General features: G+C 41.4%; 3 protein-coding genes across 10 annotated transcripts; 2 read left to right on the top strand and 1 right to left on the bottom strand.

Moving 5' to 3' along the window:
- The first annotated feature begins 933 nt into the window (after positions 1-933).
- LOC116929329 lies at positions 934-4,419 on the top strand. 2 transcript variants are annotated; one of them, XM_032936513.2, is made up of 6 exons: positions 934-1,053; positions 1,116-1,384; positions 1,454-1,528; positions 1,588-1,694; positions 1,817-2,575; positions 2,638-4,419. In XM_032936513.2, the coding sequence occupies exons 5-6, from the start codon at positions 1,879-1,881 to the stop codon at positions 4,398-4,400; spliced, it is 2,460 nt and encodes an 819-aa protein (XP_032792404.2). In that variant the 5' UTR covers positions 934-1,053; positions 1,116-1,384; positions 1,454-1,528; positions 1,588-1,694; positions 1,817-1,878; the 3' UTR covers positions 4,401-4,419. The 2 variants fall into 2 exon arrangements, with proteins under 2 accessions (XP_032792404.2, XP_032792405.2); XM_032936514.2 differs by having other exon boundaries at positions 2,641-4,419.
- Positions 4,420-5,635: 1,216 nt separating this feature from the next.
- On the top strand, positions 5,636-12,359 carry LOC116929330 (proteoglycan 4). 6 transcript variants are annotated; one of them, XM_032936518.2, is made up of 25 exons: positions 5,786-5,936; positions 6,020-6,140; positions 7,194-7,259; positions 7,340-7,381; positions 7,469-7,501; positions 7,578-7,616; positions 7,811-7,846; positions 7,922-8,023; positions 8,108-8,161; positions 8,321-8,380; positions 8,477-8,572; positions 8,634-8,720; positions 8,815-8,922; positions 8,997-9,086; positions 9,210-10,040; positions 10,161-10,280; positions 10,396-10,503; positions 10,621-10,734; positions 10,825-10,929; positions 11,027-11,137; positions 11,213-11,305; positions 11,649-11,711; positions 11,773-11,865; positions 11,944-12,018; positions 12,113-12,359. In XM_032936518.2, the coding sequence occupies exons 1-25, from the start codon at positions 5,922-5,924 to the stop codon at positions 12,247-12,249; spliced, it is 2,799 nt and encodes a 932-aa protein (XP_032792409.2). In that variant the 5' UTR covers positions 5,786-5,921; the 3' UTR covers positions 12,250-12,359. The 6 variants fall into 6 exon arrangements, 5 of the variants coding, with proteins under 5 accessions (XP_032792410.2, XP_032792409.2, XP_045034018.1 ...); XM_045178083.1 differs by having other exon boundaries at positions 7,946-8,023; XM_032936519.2 differs by having other exon boundaries at positions 5,642-5,936; positions 7,811-8,023; positions 12,086-12,271.
- A 56-nt stretch (positions 12,360-12,415) lies between these two features.
- Positions 12,416-17,109, bottom strand: LOC116929326 (mucin-17). Of its 2 annotated transcripts, XM_045178082.1 has the most exons (4): positions 16,950-17,109; positions 16,154-16,739; positions 14,402-16,084; positions 12,416-14,161 (listed from the first exon to the last, which is right to left on the bottom strand). In XM_045178082.1, exons 3-4 carry the CDS (start codon positions 15,998-16,000, stop codon positions 12,743-12,745), a joined length of 3,018 nt encoding a protein of 1,005 aa, XP_045034017.1. In that variant the 5' UTR covers positions 16,001-16,084; positions 16,154-16,739; positions 16,950-17,109; the 3' UTR covers positions 12,416-12,742. The 2 variants fall into 2 exon arrangements, with proteins under 2 accessions (XP_045034017.1, XP_032792401.2); XM_032936510.2 differs by having other exon boundaries at positions 12,416-16,084.
- Between the last annotated feature and the right edge of the window lie 219 nt (positions 17,110-17,328).

The raw sequence follows: 17,328 nt of genomic DNA on the forward strand, positions 1-17,328 counted from the left end.
ACTCTTTCTGCCATCTCTCCTAGAAATGGCACAAGTCCTCAACATACTTGCTACTCTAATAACTAGAGTATGCCTCTCATCGATATCCACTGTGTCGACAGGAAGAAAATGCATCAGTCAGACTAGTTTAATGGGAAGCTACTTTTAAAAGAAATTTCTCTATTAAAATAAATCCGAGAAAGCTGTTGAGGCAACTTTCTTTCATATCCTTTCATCGAAAGCTCTTTTCACATCAAGAGAAGGTAGATTTTTGATTGAAGCCCAGACCCCTAATTTCTCACGTGAAAAAAGACTAAATTACGTAAACGTCCAGCCAATAACAAATTTTTTTCCTTTACACATAATAGTTATTCATTTTGAATGCGTAATTAATATCAATGGCTTGTTGAAACTCCCCAGTAATCTCTAAGTAAAATTTTGGAGGACATACCAAACCAATGTAAAAGCATGTTCCATAACCCAGGACTAGTAATCCCCTTAAATTCACACATTCCAGCTATAATTGACAACAGGATGAGAACTAATCTGATAACACGTACCAAATTGGCCTCATCTGTACATGGAGAAATTTGTTCGAATTTAATGAGGTTCTTGAGGAAAACCCAAGTGTCCCTAATAAACACGTGGTACAGGAATTCGCTCATCAAGAAATTAAAATTTAGTTGTAGCAAATTGGACATTTAATGAACAGCAGATTCCTTATCATGTAAACTTGTCTATCTTTTACTTCAATTTCTTGACTAGGTAAACTAGTTTATACAGTTTGCTTTCTTACCACCTTAGTTATGGGCCCGTTTTGTTTTCTCCGACAGCTTTCTTCGATTCCTCGTCCTAGAGAAAGTACAAATCTAAGGAAAACCGAAGATGTCAATGACAATTTCACTTATGCACGAACCTTTTTTGAAGAACAAAAAAATACGTTTATAAAAGGGGAGTCGTTTTGATCGAAACGTCACATCTTCACCAACTCTCGACTGTCTGGGACGTAAATGGCCCAACTGTGAATATTGAAAAACACTCAACTCATTAGTCTCGAACATGCCTTTTTCTAAAGTAATTTATCTACATTTACCATTAAGGCGATAGTCTCCATTCTAATTCGTTTCCCCATTTAGGTGGTGTTAATTATCGTGACTTTAATCATCCTGGATTACGCTCAAGTGGCCGCCAACGAAGATTTAGAAGTTGTCTGAAAGTAAAGGCAAGAAATTTCCGCGTCACATCCAGCCGAATGTTAGAACCAACACGCAACGGCGTAGACTTTTCCTTCGCAATGGCGCTGCACGCGGGAGATCCGACAGCAGTGAAAATGGAGGCGAAGAAAACGATCCTCCAGGATATGTCATCATTTCGTATGGTGGTAGAATAGGGAAAAAAGACAACGGTATTATGGACAAAGTTGAAGTGCAAACGCAGTATTTTAATTCCATCACTTTTCCCCATTCTCTTTAAGGTCAACGTTACAGCAACAAATACGGCAGCGATTACAGCGTTGAATATGTTGGCAACCTATATGGATACGAAGATGGTAATTAATCGAGCTGTTTAATTATTAAACAATTATTATTAATCAAAACTGTTACCCAGCGCATGGCTACGGCAACGGGTATAACAGCGGACACATCGAACACAGCGGACACACAGCAGTGGCTATGGTGGCGTGACGAGCAGCCACCAAGGAACAAGCACTGGAGGTTAGTTACAGATAAGTCATAATGATATAGAATATCACCTGTGAATCTTTAAATCATGAAGACGTGCATTCCATAACAGATTAATTAAACTTAATACTTGAATATTTTACCATTTGGTGTAGGTGGAAGTGAGGAAGACGATAAATTCAAAGGTAACACGCAATTCACGAGCGACGTGTCTGTAATGAATGGAGACACCGGAAGCGATGAAACAAAAGACAGCGGTGGATCGATTGACGATCCAATGGTCACTGGCGAAGATGCTGGTGCCATAAAAGACTCGAAGGGGAATGCAGATCTCGTAGGCGAGGCCACACCTCCGGCTGGCGGAAGCACCGCAACAGATGAAACTGTCGCCATCAATGGACCTACAACGGACGACGCATTCGCCGTTGGTGGAGATGCCACTGGAATCGAAGCTTCAAAGGGTAAAGATGAAGTCATGGTAGATTCCGTCATCACCGGTGGAGATGCCACTGTATCCATGGACGGAACAGAAGCAATTGGCGGAGAAACTGTTGGAGGCGAAGGATCAAAAGGCATGGAAGCAATGGATGAAATGACTATACCAGTTGATGGAGAAGTACCTGGAACTGTCATTGCTACTGGAACTGTTGAAACCATGGATGAACTGATGGCACTTCTGGATGGCATCGGCGGAAGTGAAGGATCTACTGGTCCCATCAAATCTATGGACGATTTAATGGCCATCATTGGAGAAGCGGAAGGAGTTGAAGGACTTGGTGACATTACTGGATTCACTGACCATACAGCTGGAATTGATGGATCAATCGCTAACACTGGATCAATTGGTTCCCCAGTCGATTCGTTCACAACTGGCGTGGAGGTAAATGATGAAGACTCACACAGCGGCATTAAAGGTAGCGAAAACAATTTCCTAATCCGAAAAGAATAACAAGATTAAATTATTTTTAATTATCAGCAGGTAGTTTAGAAGAGGATACCTATTCATCAAGCATCGAAGATGAGTACACAGTCACATTTGACTTCGTAACGGAGGACGAAGCAGTTGAGCTAGGTGCATATACCAAAAGTGCCGCTGAACAAAATCCATACAGCCCCGCAAATGATGACGATTTTAGCATATCGTTTTTGACCGCGGACACCGCCAAACCTTCTGCAAGTGGCACGGAAGTAGCGAGCGAAATCGCCACAATTGAAAAAGGAAATAGTAAAATTATGTCTGAACCTGCAGAAATGATCAAAGCTGAAGCATTAACCACAACGGAAGAAACAGGTAAAATGGTAGCGAAACCTGCCGAGATGATGAACGTCGGAGGTAAAGAGAGCACATCTATGTTGGACACTGAAAGCGCACCATCTCCTGGATCAGAGAAAAGCATTTCACCCATCGTCGTACCGGAAATCAATGCAAACAGTCTAAGAAGAATGGGCCGGAACGGACATGATAGCAGGAGGCCTGTGAACTATAGAAACGGAGACAGAAGGTTAATAGTTGCAGGAAAAGTAAATCATCCAGGAAACAGGGTAAGACCACAAAGTCGAGCAATTAGCAGTCTACCCATCGAAAATCAAAAGCACAGAAACTTAGCTGGAAATGGCGAAAAGGTTCATAGCACTGGAGGCAAAATTGGCCCAGCAACGGTCAGAAATGTACCAATGAACAAGCCAATGAAACTAGTCAGGCCTAATGGTGGAACGTCTGGCAACGGAGCAAGTAAATTCAGGAGCATAGGTGAAGGAACTTCCGCAATCCGTGGAATGAAAGAAAATGGACCAATGGGCAGTAAATCGGTCAGGGAATTCCAATCAGGACCTGGAAAAATCAAACCCATGTCTGGAAATGTTGACATGGTTAACAAGGACAGAGGAACAGGTAGCACGAAATCCGTTAGCGTAGCACCAATTACGGAACAAAGTAAAAACGGACCTTCGAGTAATCCATCCGGAAACACTGGAAGTGGCAAGAAGAGATTTTTAAGCATGGGAAAGGGAAGAAACACTTCCGGAAATAGCGGCAAACTAGAAAGTGGATCAGCGAGCACCAAGTCAGCAAAAACTCAATCCGGAAACGAAGAGAAAGTCAAAAAAGGAAATGGCGACAAGATGAGCGGACACGGAGGAAAAGGCAGCACTAGACCGGCCAGACCTGCCCAGCTAATGAGCCCACCGCCTTCGAAAGAAATGATGCGGCCCAATCCCATGAAAGGAGATACAGCTTCTGAAAATCAAGAAAAAGGTGAAGTCACATCCGAAAAGCCAGCGGGAAAAGGAAGCAAAGCAACAAAGAACAGCGTGAAGGACAAACGACAAATCAGTACATCAAGCTCACCTTCCAGCAGCGAAAAGGGTAAAAAAGGATCAGAAAAAGGCAGCGGCAAAGAAACTGACACGTCAGAATCGACAGTCAAAACCTCTTCCGGAGTAGGTGAAAAGGGCGAGAAAGTCAATGGAGATGAAGGCAAACAGAACGGTGGATTCGTCAGGAACGCACCACTTAACATTGTCCGCTATCTACGTAAAGGTATAGGACGATACCTTGTAAATCTATTATCTCATTTTCCATTTCTCCTAGTGCAGTCTGAACACGCGCCAAAGTTCGTTTTTCAAGGCTCGTTTCGTTGTGTTCCACGTGTCATTGTTATCATGCTATACTTTTGCTTTACTGTTATGTCATTGCACAGTGCTGTGTGCTGTGCAATGGGAGCTCATATAAGACAATAAAAAACTGTTACAAGGTTAAGCAGTATTTAAATTCATCCACCCTGCCGTGCCCCACCCAGTTTACAGCGTGAAAAAAAGGTATTGGACTGGAACGATGGGAATGCAAGGGCGTTGTAAGAGTTTGCTTTCGTTATCTAAGAAGGTCCTTTATTAGAAAATTGTTGTCCTTGTCTTTACCCTCCAGTTACAGTTTTTTTTTGTCTAACGGCGGTGCGCCTTTAAACCCCCTTCACTTTCCCTGTAGAAAAAGCAATGTAGACGAGCTCACCTACAGAGAAGGTGTAACCTTCAAACTACCACAACCAACGAATAATATGGAACAAATTTTCGCCACAACAATTTTAAAATACTCTAGTGGATGGCGTTAGGTTTAACTATAGAAAAGCTATTACATGAACGGGAAAAATTTTACATTACGGCGATTACACCGCTCCTCATTTGCCAGGAAGAGCTGAACAAGCTGTTAAATTCTCAAAGTTTAAGTTGATGTAGAACGATGAACAAAGAATAATGACTAAAATTTGATATGGAAAGATGGTAAGTATCGATTATCGGCCATAAAAATTGTTTACGGAAGACTGTCACGGAATACGTAAACCGAGCGTCGATTCCAAGTCCCAAGGAGTTTTTAAAATAGCCTACTATCCACTCTTTCTCCCGTCCCAACAATTGTCAAGACGCACACAAATTAGCAAAAAAAAAGGACGGAATAATAAAAATAATTCCATTTCCAAATGACCATACAAGCCAATGGGAAAGGCCCAAACAAGGAAAAAAGCAAAAGTTCCTTTACCGTACAACCGGTCTCTGATAGACAGTTACTGTCGTGATAATTTCCTGTGTAGTGACGTCCTTGGCAAGTTTCTATGTGTCTTCATGTTGTTACTTTTATTCTGGGAGTACTTGTCTCTGGTGAAAAACGAGTGTAAAGGCAGAGTAAATTTTCCTAGTCCACGCTGAACGACCCTGATTCTCCTAAAGGTGAAAGCTTTGATTACGATAACGAGCATCTCACTTTTCCTAGGCTCTCTGGAGAAATCAGACAAGTTTATCTAGTTGACAAATTAGGAAAAAAAAAAAGAATTAGTCAGGATTTTTATGTAACTCTGAAATAAAAGAAAGTTAGCAGGAAAACTTTCTGACGAATAAGATATGAAAACAACGTATTAGTCGTTTGAAAACGGAAAAATTTATGACAATCTAATTTGTTTTATCGTGAAAAGAGCTTACCTCAACGTAAAAAAGGATGAATTCTTCATACACGGAAAACAAAACTTGTTTTGGATGCTTTCCTCAGTTTGATTGGACCATCAAGTTTTCCCCAGCAACTTTCTATCTGTAAATGTCAGTCGATGTCAATAGTATTTTCGCTTGAACAAACTGTTTGTGAAGAAACGAGAGTTTATAAAAGAGGAACGACTTGAAACAAAGACATATCACTACCGACCCTTGGCTTTCCTGGACTTGAGAAATAAATGGCCAAAGATTGCTTGCAAAACACCCGATCCATCGTTCCTTGCAATGATTTTTTCTAAAGTAAAAAACAAAAAATAACCAAACTAAATTCGAATTCTTTGTGACATCAACTCGTTTGGGAAATTTGTTCTCAACTAAAATAGATCGTTCTGGTGATTGTGTTCCTAGTGAACGTGTCACACGCCCAGGACATCAGAAACAGCGATCTGGAGGTAATCGAGATTAAAGGCCATAAATACGAAGATTACGACATCAACAATACAGGTACATCATTATTTGGGTAAATTTCATTTTTTAAGATGACTCAATGGCTTGAGTTTTCCATATAAATTCGAATATTAGTTAACGATACTTCGATTTTTAAAGTAATGAAATTTTCCCCCTCATACAGACGTAGTTGAGAAGAAATTAATGTAAACTTTTGAAAATTGGAATCAATACTATCAGGAATCATTTCACGCAAAAAAGATCTTTAAGTTGTTACCTCGTTTAACTGTTGAGCAGATTTCGATAACGGTAATGAATGTACACTGTTAAAAATGGTTCCGAAAATCGTCCATTAAGTGAACCCATACAACGGAAAGGCCACCCAAAAAACAGGGAGCCGTCGCCTATTTTCAGAACGAGTGACGAAAAGCAGACGACTTTTCCGATATTCGCAATTTTAAAATCCACTTTTTAACGAGCGACGAAAAGCAGACAACTATTCCGATATTTGGAATTTTAAAATCCGTTTTACGGAATGTGCATGATATTAGTGCAAATTTGGTATCTGATTAGTAAATAGGTTGTAACTGTTTGAAACTCGTATGTTCTAAATGTAACTTGTAATTTTTAAGTAAGAAAAAAGTTTTTTTTTATATTTTGATTATTCAATTAAAATCATAATCTAAAATATAACAGCCTTAGCTTAGTGGTTAACGCATCTGACAACTAAAGTTGAAATGAAGACACCTCTGCCCACCAAATCCTTTTCTTTTTTCAGTGATTGATGATGATCTCATTTTAACCCCCGATTTTGGGGGCTCAAAAATACCGATTTGAAAATTTCCGATTTTAGGACTGATTTCCATGTCAATATTTTTTGGGATTTTATGCACCCGTTATGGCAAAATCGACTTTCGGGATTTATGACGCCCAAAAAGCGGGTAAAATTTTTATCAGTGTAGACACAGCAGTGATGAAAAAAGAAATCTAGTAAAATCGAAACGGAAAAAATTAGTAAGCGGAATCGGATAAAAGGAAACACATAATTAATCCACGGTTGATTATCTAACAGTACCGACGTGAACAACCCATTCGATCTATTTCTTGCAGATGGATACGATGGCGGAAATCCTATCAAAAAAAGCACTGCACCTGGAAACAGCAGAAATAATAATGGTTAGACCAAAATCATATTTATTTTTAGTTGATGCAATACTACGATAATGAACAAGTAATATTGAATTCCTATACAACAGGATACCAATTCGCATTACACAAAAAAGTTAAAAAAAAAGGAGGTAAGAAGTTACATTACGTTAGACGGCAACCTTATCCTCTAGTTTTCCACTTTACATAATATTTCTGTATGGATCACCATTATTCAGATATCGATCAAATAGGCGACTACAAGAAAAGAGGTAACGCAAAAAATATCGTTTTAAATATTCAAATCACCGAAATGCTAATTTTTGTTATTCTCTTATCACTTTGTAGGCCATGGTTACAGCGATGGATACAGCGAATACAATTATGGTACATAGCCTACTTTCTCTCATGTTCTAGTAACTATGTAGATTTACAGCCATTTTATCTCCTATAACTTCATATTTGGCTTGAGTTTTCTTATTGTTCAAGTAGTGGATTTAAAAACATATAGAAATCTAAGGCAACACGCCCTAGCTTGCAGAAGATTTATGATGATAATACCCTTCTTTTTAAAAAATTAGATCACGGCAAAGGCAAGAAAGAAAAAGAAAGTGAAGGTAATTTGAAGAACAAAAACGTTCAACCTGATGCTTTTCGTCTACATTTAACGGTATTGAAAAACCTTTCTAAAGACAAAAAAAAACCACCTCACTTAGGATATGAAAACGATGACATGCAAGGCAAACCATATGGCATTGTAACGATAAAGGACACAAAAGGAAATGGTGGAACAAGTACGATAAGCATTTACTAGAAGTACCAGACATTTAAACTTGTTGAAATAGCTCAAAAATTGTTATTTACCTCCTTTACGATAGATCGTCGTTACAGAAGAAGTGGTGGCAATGGATTTGACACTGGTGAAATCGGAGGCAAGTCACTAAAAATCTAAACATGAAGTAGTTTTAACTGTCGACAATTACACAACAAGAATTTGACATTTGCTTCTCATTGAAATTGGATTTTAAGCTATTTTAAATCGATTACATACCAGCGAACTAGAACTAACGTTCATTCACTTGTAATTCAAGGATACATTATACTCTCACACGAAATAAAGAGCAATGATAAGGGAGGCAGAGGAATTGGAGGTAATCGTAAAGTGTCAACTATTTCACACTCACCTAATCCCAAATCACGCTAATATTTCCATCGAATGTGATCGGTTCTTACGGAAACGGCTACAGGTCATCACTATAATGGCGGAATTGAAGGAGGATACGACAGCGATGGAAGAGGTGCTGTATACAAGAACGACGGAAGAGGCAGTAATTTTGCTGGGGGTAGGAATATACTATACTCTTAAAATTATGCGCTATTTGACTACGTTTCATTGTGGTGCAGGTGATAACGTCGGTGGAAAAAGAAGCATTGAACCCACAGCTGGCGGGAAAATAAACGGCACCCCAAATAACGGAAATAGACTACAAAGTAAAACGCCATTTAATACAAGTTTAGTGTAAAGTCGTGTCAATTAAAAGAAGCATTTAGTGGTTTAAGAATAATTAACAATTGTCTACTTTAGATAGCATTAAAAATGTACCACCAATTGTGAAACACAACGGGAATGGAATCAGAAATGTTGGACCTGCCATCAGCGTCAGTAACGCAATCGATTTAGGAAAGTTTCAAAGTAAGTTATGCAAGAAAAACTACGCTTCAAATTCTATTAACCTAACAAAACTAACATTTTTTTAATTCGTAAAGCTGGCAGTAGACCACTAAATGGAATAGGAAACACGGGACCCATTGGAGGAGCAGGAACCATTCCCACGAATAATGCAGCCAGCCCTCTAAGTAAGTGCACTGTGTTTCTAATAATTTAATATCATCAAAAACAAATACCTCCCCAGCAAACAACGACGCCTTTCTCCTGAAAAATATTACTAGAATGATACCTTTTTTTTTGGTTTTTTTAAGGTAACAAAGGACTCAAGACCAATATTGGCAATGTCAGCAATCAGAAAACCAATCCTGTACAACCCATTAGCCCCAAACCCATACCAAATAATAGCCCCAAACCCATACCAAATATTAGCCCCAAACCCGTACCAACCACTAGCCCCAAACCCGTACCAAATATTAGCTCCAAACCCGTAGCAACCACTAGCCCCAAACCCGTACCAAATATTAGCCCCAAAACCGTACCGACCATTAGCCCCAAACCCGTACCAACCATTAGCGCCAAACCCGTACCAATAATTAGCCCCAAACACGTAACAAACATTAGCCCCAAGCTCGTACCAACCACCAGCCCCAAGCTCGTACCAACCACCAGCCCCAAGCTCGTACCAACCACCAGCCCCAAGCTCGTACCAACCACCAGCCCCAAGCTCGTACCAACCACCAGCCCCAAACCCGTACCAACCACCAGCCCCAAACCCGTACCAACCACCAGCCCCAAACCCGTACCAACCACCAGCCCCAAGCCCGTACCAACCACCAGCCCCAAACCCGTACCAACCACCAGCCCCAAACCCGTACCAACCACCAGCCCCAAACCCGTACCAACCACCAGCCCCAAACCCGTACCAACCACCAGCCCCAAACCCGTACCAACCACCAGCCCCAAACCCGTACCAACCACCAGCCCCAAACCCGTACCAACCACCAGCCCCAAACCCGTACCAACCACCAGCCCCAAACCCGTACCAACTGTTAGCAGCTTAAGCAACAAAGACAAAACAAATGCTGGACCAGTCAATAGCAAAAAATTGAACAGCAACACAAATAATGGAAGCCAAATTCCAAGTAATGATCTTGTAAAACCCTTTAAGAACTGTTTTATTGCCTACAACCTCACAGTATGCGTCACTTTCAAACATTAAATTCAATTCACCACAATTTCTAAACCTAACGCCTTCGTTACAGCTAATAACAAACCCCTAAATGGGCAGGATGGCAATATTGATGGAAAAAAGAATATCAATCCCTTCGTTACTGTGGGTGTAAAAATCAACAGCAACCCAAATGGAGGAAACAAAACGAAAAGTACATAACTTGCCTAACCCTAACGAGTAACGCGAGTACAACTCAACTGGCGTTCCAAAACCAGATGCGTAGAAAAACATGGCTAAACATAATTTTATCCTACTCTTTTGGACAGGTAATAATAACGTGCCTGTAATCGTACAGAATGGCGATGCGAGAAAAAACATTGAACCTCCTGTTGCTGCGAAAGTGAACCCCACAGCTACAGAACACAAACCTAAGAGTAAGAGCCCTTTGGCAAATGACCTTACAAAAGCCACACAAGTGAAAAAAAAATGAATTCAGAACACAATGATATGCTTAACACTAGACAAGTCACACATGTTACTTTCCTAAACAGGTCAAAATGGATCTACAGGTGGGGAAAAAGAGAGCACCAATGAAAACAAACCTAACCCACCCATTCCTAGCCAAAAAGGCAACAATAGCACAAATAATGAAAGCAAAGCTAAAGGTAAAATTATCACTTGGATCACGTTACTTGCTCACCTGACATTAAAAACTTCATTTTTACTGATTCTCGCGACGAATATTTTCTTAAAAGCTATCAGCGAGACAGAAAGCAGTCAGAAAAATGGGAAAATAAACATCGACCCCGTTTTACTGCACAAAAGCAACATCACCGCAAAGAATGAAGACAACGTTAAAAGTAAACGAACCGCTTTACTTACCAACGATGACGTTGCGCAGTCGTTGTACTAGTGGCCAACTAATTAACGTGATGGAATGACATGTGCTTTTCTTAGAAAGTAGCAGTGGACCGAGTAAAAGCGAAAAAATGAGCAGCACGAGCACCGGGAAAAGGAACATTGGCTCCATTATTGGCGCTAAAGGCAACAGCACAAGAATTAGAGAAGGTACTTGAGTGCTTAATTAAAATGCTAACGGAAACTTACCAGTTTCACAACGTTCTCATATCGTGATCTTAAAAGAAGTTGCCGGTGGACTGCTAAGCAGCGAAAAGACAAGTAATGGAAGGAGACACGTGGGAGCTACAATAGGCGGCAAACACACCAGTATTACTGGTATGTGATCCGTTCCTGATCAAATCCAAGCTCCAACTAAAACTGATATGCTCACAGATTGTGCACGTGCACTTTGAGGGTAGAGGAGGGGTTACATTTAGCAAAAGGAAGGGTATGGAAAACAGTGACCTCCAAATTATTCTGGAAAGAACCATTCCTCTCCCTGTGGTACAAAATGCACAGATTTAAATAATTTGGATTTACATCTTTTTCGAAAGAGTTTACAATTTGCATATGAATCATTTGAACGTTTGCTTTGTAATTTACTTAAAATCTAAGACTTGAAATCGATACCCATGCAAAAAGGCCTTCATAACGATAATTAATTTTGGTTTTTTGGTAGGTAATGGGGGCAATGGAAGAAGACAAATCGGATCGGTTATTGGCAGGAAAAACAACAATCAAGGTAACGAAAACGAAAAAATGCACATAATTTTACAACGATTAAAATTTCATTTTTCTAAAAGCTAGCAACATAAGCATCGAAATTGGCACTACAAAAAGAAATATTGGTTCCACCATCGGCGATACTACCAATAACAATGCAATCAAAACTCAAAGTAAGTTCATGAAAATACTTTTGATAATTCATGTCACTTGTTATTTACAATCTAATCGTACTGATACGTATCACAAAGGCGCATTGCTGAACAGTGGAAAGAAAAACGGTGGAAATGGAAAGAGAAACATTGGATCTGTGATTGGCAGCAAAGGTACAGATAAACTAGATAAACTTGCATCATTTCTAACTTCTCCTCTTACACATCAAACTTATTCCAGCGTGAATTTTTTTTACGTGTCTTTTAGTATTACCTGGAGGTGGACAGCAATTTCTAGTAAACCTAAAGGTTCACAATCAACCATTTTCAGTCAGAAATCCGAAGCCTCATCAAGACTCTTCTTTGCAAGAAGTTCCTCTCTTTGATATTCTTTCGTTCCGATAATTGGTTTGACTTCGATAGTCTTACCATGTTTGAACGCAGTAGTTGTTTTGTCTTCTTTATCCAATTTTCAGTTAAAACTGTATTTAAATATATTTAAAAATGGTGCATTACTGTGGACTCAACACTGATGAGACAGTTGAACTGATAGCAGACGAAAATGAAAAGAGTGGTTCGTAAACTGTGTATTTCTATAGCTTTCTAAGAAATCCAAAGAGTGAATGGCAGCCATTCGTTCACGAACAAAAACACAATGAAGAACAATTCTACAGTCGGGTTAAGTATTGGAACATAAAAATAAAATGTATATAAGATTTCACTGATTGAAAATGAAACTGTAATATTCGGTTATTTTTGAGCAAAACCGTCAAACTGGGCTAAATAACGGATGATCAATTACAAATAAATAAATCGAAAAAAAAGATCTAAATGTTAAAATATAATTTATCAGCAATCAATAATATCTTACTGTTCGTCATGGTTGGTTCCAGTTCCATTATACAGAAGTTGGATTGACCAGGACAATAGATCCCCCTGAAATTGTTACTCTCGTTTCAATGTCTTCATCACTTCGATCGTCATCCAGGTCTCTTTCTTGAATTTGTACTCGATTCGCAGCTTGCAAAAGAGGTGAAACTGGCGATTCGATATCTTCAGCTGATTCGACTAAGACCACCCGCGAGTTTGTTGTCGACGACAGCGAAACGTTGGAACGTAGAAATTGCTGCGCGTCTTCGGCCGAATCGACTAATAGAACAACAGGTCCAGCACCTGTTGATGTTGGCCCTGATAATGAGAAGTTAGACAAGGGATTACCCTGGACAATTCGAGTGTCTTCCTCCGAATCAACTAGGAATGAAAACGGAGTTTGTCCAGTTGATGACACTGGTGCGGATAACACTACAGTAGACAGAGGAACTTCTCGTGCAACCTGGACATCTTCATCCGAGTCAACCAAGCGCACAAGAGGTGCTGTTCCAGCAGATTGTGTTGGCCCTGATAACGAAACTGTTGGCTGCGGAATCCTCCGATCGATTTGGAAGTCTTCAGCTGAATCTCGTAAGAAAATTCGAGGGGTTTCCGCAACCGTTCCAGATGAAGAAGTGTTAGACAGAGCAATTTGCTGGACGATCTGAATGTCTTCCGCTGAATCCACTAAGAAAGACGGCTGAGTTTGTCCAGCTGCAGGTACTGGTGAGGACAGCGGTACACTAGATAGCGAAACTTCTCGTGTAACTTGGATATCTTCTGCTGAATCAACTAAACGTAAAAGAGGAGCTATTCCAGCAGATTGTGCAGACCCAGATAACGAAACAGTTGGCTGTGGAACTCTTCGATTCGTTTGGAAGTCCTCAGCTGAATCTCGCAAGACAATTCGAGGGGTTTCCGCAACGGATGAAGAATTATTGGATAGGATGATTTGCTGGACGATCTGAACATCTTCATCGGAATCAACTAGGAGAAATCTAGGAGTTGTCGTGGACTGTGGAGTTCCAGGTGAAGAAAGCGTAGGTACAGATACTGGTTGAGAAATCAGCCGCAATTCGAAATCTTCGTTGGAATTGTCTGGAACTTCAAGCGAATTTCCTTGTATGTTGGATAACACTGCTTGAAGCGAAGATGTGCTCGCGTTGGATATGGAACCTTGGCGAACGATTTGCACATCTTCCGCCGAATTATCTAAGAAGACAAGTGGACGATTCCGTGTTTGAGTTGTTGGAACGGAAGCTGATCCGGATGAGAGTGAAATTGTTTGTTGTGGGATGTCTCGCAACAGGACATCTTCTTCAGATCTGTCCAATACCACGAATGAAGTAACTGGTCTCGTCGTTGTCGATGGTGGGGTAATTGGAATACTCGACACTGGAACTTGTTGTACGATCCGGAGATCTTCAACTGAGTCGTCAAAAACGGTCGCTGGAACAACTTGCCTTGAGCCAGACAAAAGTGGCCGGTTAACTTCCTGAGGTATGTTCCGTAGGACGACGTCTTCATCAGAGGTATCCACTACAACTGTGAACGTGGACGTTCCAGTCGCTGTTGATCGAGATGAAGGTACTGGAACATTAGATGCTGGACTTCTAGATACTGACACATTGGATACTGGAACTTGTTGAACGATCCGGAGATCTTCAATTGAGTCGTCAAAAACGGTGGCTGCTGGAACAACTTGGTTTGATGCAGATGAAAGTGGGCGATTAACTTGTTGGGGTACGTTCCGTAAAACGATCTCTTCATCAGAGGTATCCACTACTGTGAACGAGGATGTTCCAGTCATTGTTGGTCGAGATGTACGTACTGGAACTGGACCTCTAGATACTGACACACTGGATACTGGAACTCTTTGAACGATCCTTAGGTCTTCTTCCGAGTTGTCCGAAATGGAAACGGATGTAAATGCTGGCTGTTGTGTCAATGTTCCAGGATTTGTCACAGAAGAAAAGGGTCCGCTAGTTGGCTGGCGGATTCTTTCTAAACCGACATCTTCATCCGATCTGTCCAATATCACGAATGAAGCGCTTGGCCTCGTCATTGTCGATGGTGGAGTTACTGAAACATTCGGCACTGGAACTTGCTGTACGATCCGGAGATCTTCAACCGAGTCGTCAAAAACGTTCAGTGGGACAACTGGCCTCGTTGCAGACGATAGCGGCCGGTTAACTTCTTGGGGTACGTTCCGTAACACGATATCTTCATCAGAGGTATCCACTACTGTAAACGAGGAGGATGTTCCAGTCATTGCTGATCTTGATGTAGGTACAGCAACATTAGATATTGGAACTCGTTGAACGATCGTGAGTTCTTCGTTCGAGTTATCCGAAATGGAAACGGAGATTCGTGGTGACTGTGTCGTCATTGTTCCAGCATTCAGCGTAGAAAAAACTGGACCGCTTCCTTGCTGGGAGAGTCTTCCTAAGCCCACATCTTCATCCGAGCTATCCACCACCACGACTGAAGCCTCAGGGTTCAATGTTGTCGTTAATCGAGGTCCAACAACTGGGCCGTTAGATACTGGAACCTGCCGGAGAATGTCTTCACCAGACTCGTCTGAAACGACCAGGGAAATGGTCTGCACTTGCGGTGCACTGACTACCGAAGATGTCACAGACAAAGGGGACAAACTCATTTCCTGGGGGACGTCGCGTAACCCGAGACCTTCAGCCATGTTGGTTCCAAGTGAATTTGCTGTTGTTGTTGGTGTCCTTGGGCTAGTTACAGGGACATTACCCACCTGGACTTGTTGAACGATCCTGATGTCTTCTCCAGAGTCATCTACAATCGACAATGGAACAGCAGCTGGTGCTGACACGGAGGCAGTGGCTGGCACAGGAAGTTCCTGCTGGATGAAACGAACATCTTCATCCGAGTTATCCAACACTACCACTGGAGTCGCTGGTCTCGCTGTGGTCATCGCAAGAGATACACGAAGATCAGATGCTGGAATTTGCTGGATCATTGCTGGAGGAGTCGTACGCATAGGTGCAGGTGTACTAACTACCTGAATTACTCGGATATCCTCACCCGAATCATCGGAGATTACCACATTGATTGGCCTTTGGATTGTTGTTGCTACAGACACAGGTGCTGCAACGTTGAACGCAGTAGCTTCCCGTGGAATTTCCCGTACTTCAATGTCATCATTCGCAACTGCAGATGGAAGTGCATTGGTCACGGTTTTCGGGAGCGGAGATCCAACGCTCGATATGCTGACACCAGTGTCTTCCTGTTTGATGACTACGGGCGCTGGTTTCATTTCTTTTGTCTGTAGGTGCCAAGTGGATGGATTTCCATAATAATATGGTTTAGGTGGCACCTGATTTCGAGCATAAAGTGGTTTCTGAAATTTCAAAAAGAAAGGGGGTCATTCTTCACGTTAAAATGAAGACGCAATCGAAATGTTCATTACCACCCAAGGAAGATCCAGCAAGCTCAAACCCACTGGAGGAGCAGGTTTTGGTGTAGGAGGTGAAGGAGCTGATGGATAGAAAGGAGCTCTCGTTGGAACTGGCCTCACAGGTGGGTAAGGAGCTACTGCAGCATGTTGGGGTTTCACGTAATTAGGATGGGAATGTGGTGATCTAGGGAGGATGAACAGGTGAAGGAAAGGCAGGCCTGGGGGTAGTAGGTGTCACGTAGGGTCTGGAAGCTAATTGAACTGGATAGGTCCTTGTGGGGGGCACTGGAACAGCATAATTTGATGTCTGTCTTGGTGCTGGATACGGAATTTGATAGGCAGGGAGATGATGGACGTGTGGAACTACGTGAACCGGTCTAACGTGATGCACAGGACCAGGTGGTCGATGTAAAGTATAGGGAATCGGATTGGAAGGGAGATGCTGAGCGTGATGAATATTGTAATTAGGACCTAGCTGTCTGACGTACATGGGCGGTGGTAGGCGGTAACCAACTGCACGATGTTTCGATTCCATCACGTCTTGATTGAACAACTGGCCGAGAGCAGCAGACAACAACACGGCCAGAACTAGGGCAAACTAGAGAAATGGAAAACAGTTTATTGTTTTGATTACGTAACCTTAGTCATGATACCAATCTATCGGTCAAAGATTAAACTAAATGAAATTTCATCATTTCTTTGTTTTGGGAAATGGCTTGGGGGGATATTTATGAAATGGAATTCGCTTTTTTTTTTTTAAAAAGGATGTGCTTAAGAGAAAATGAAATGATTTGCAACAATACCGTACCTTTGCCGGAGCCATGTTGGATGATTACCAGATCGAACTGATGTTTGAACAACAATCCGTTTCGTTCGTTCCTTTATATACGCCCTTTCACCCTAAAGTGACTGGCTCTTCGGTGGTCACGAACGAAGTCACTCCCTCCCCCAAAAACAATCGTTGAAAAAAAAAGAAAGAAAGAAAGAAAATTCACGGCAACTAAACAGAACATTTTCAGAAAGGAGGGGAGGAGTGGCATAATAATTGCCGAGAGGAAAAGTAGAGAAAAACGATTCTTACACTTTCTCAGCAAACGGCGTCCTTGATGCTAACCAGGTCATGAGGGGGTGCCTGTCTTCTCTTATTTTAATCACTCGCAACCGTTTTTCTCTTTAACCATAAACGA

The sequence above is a fragment of the Daphnia magna genome, linkage group LG8, assembly GCF_020631705.1.
Source record: "Daphnia magna isolate NIES linkage group LG8, ASM2063170v1.1, whole genome shotgun sequence".
Lineage (NCBI taxonomy): Eukaryota > Metazoa > Arthropoda > Branchiopoda > Diplostraca > Daphniidae > Daphnia > Daphnia magna.

What these genes read in the sequence shown, in the direction of transcription:
- LOC116929329 (XM_032936513.2), top strand. Translation starts at nt 1,879, where the DNA reads ATGAATGGAGACACCGGAAGCGATGAAACAAAAGACAGCGGTGGATCG. An exon ending in CTCACACAGCGGCATTAAAG is followed by an intron (nt 2,576 to 2,637) that starts GTAGCGAAAACA and finishes TTTAATTATCAG; the next exon opens with CAGGTAGTTTAGAAGAGGAT.
- LOC116929330 (XM_032936515.2), top strand. An exon ending in GGGAGGCAGAGGAATTGGAG is followed by an intron (nt 8,381 to 8,476) that starts GTAATCGTAAAG and finishes AAACGGCTACAG; the next exon opens with GTCATCACTATAATGGCGGA. An exon ending in ATCTGTGATTGGCAGCAAAG is followed by an intron (nt 12,019 to 12,112) that starts GTACAGATAAAC and finishes CGTGTCTTTTAG; the next exon opens with TATTACCTGGAGGTGGACAG.
- LOC116929326 (XM_032936510.2), bottom strand. Translation starts at nt 16,000, where the DNA reads ATGAAACCAGCGCCCGTAGTCATCAAACAGGAAGACACTGGTGTCAGC.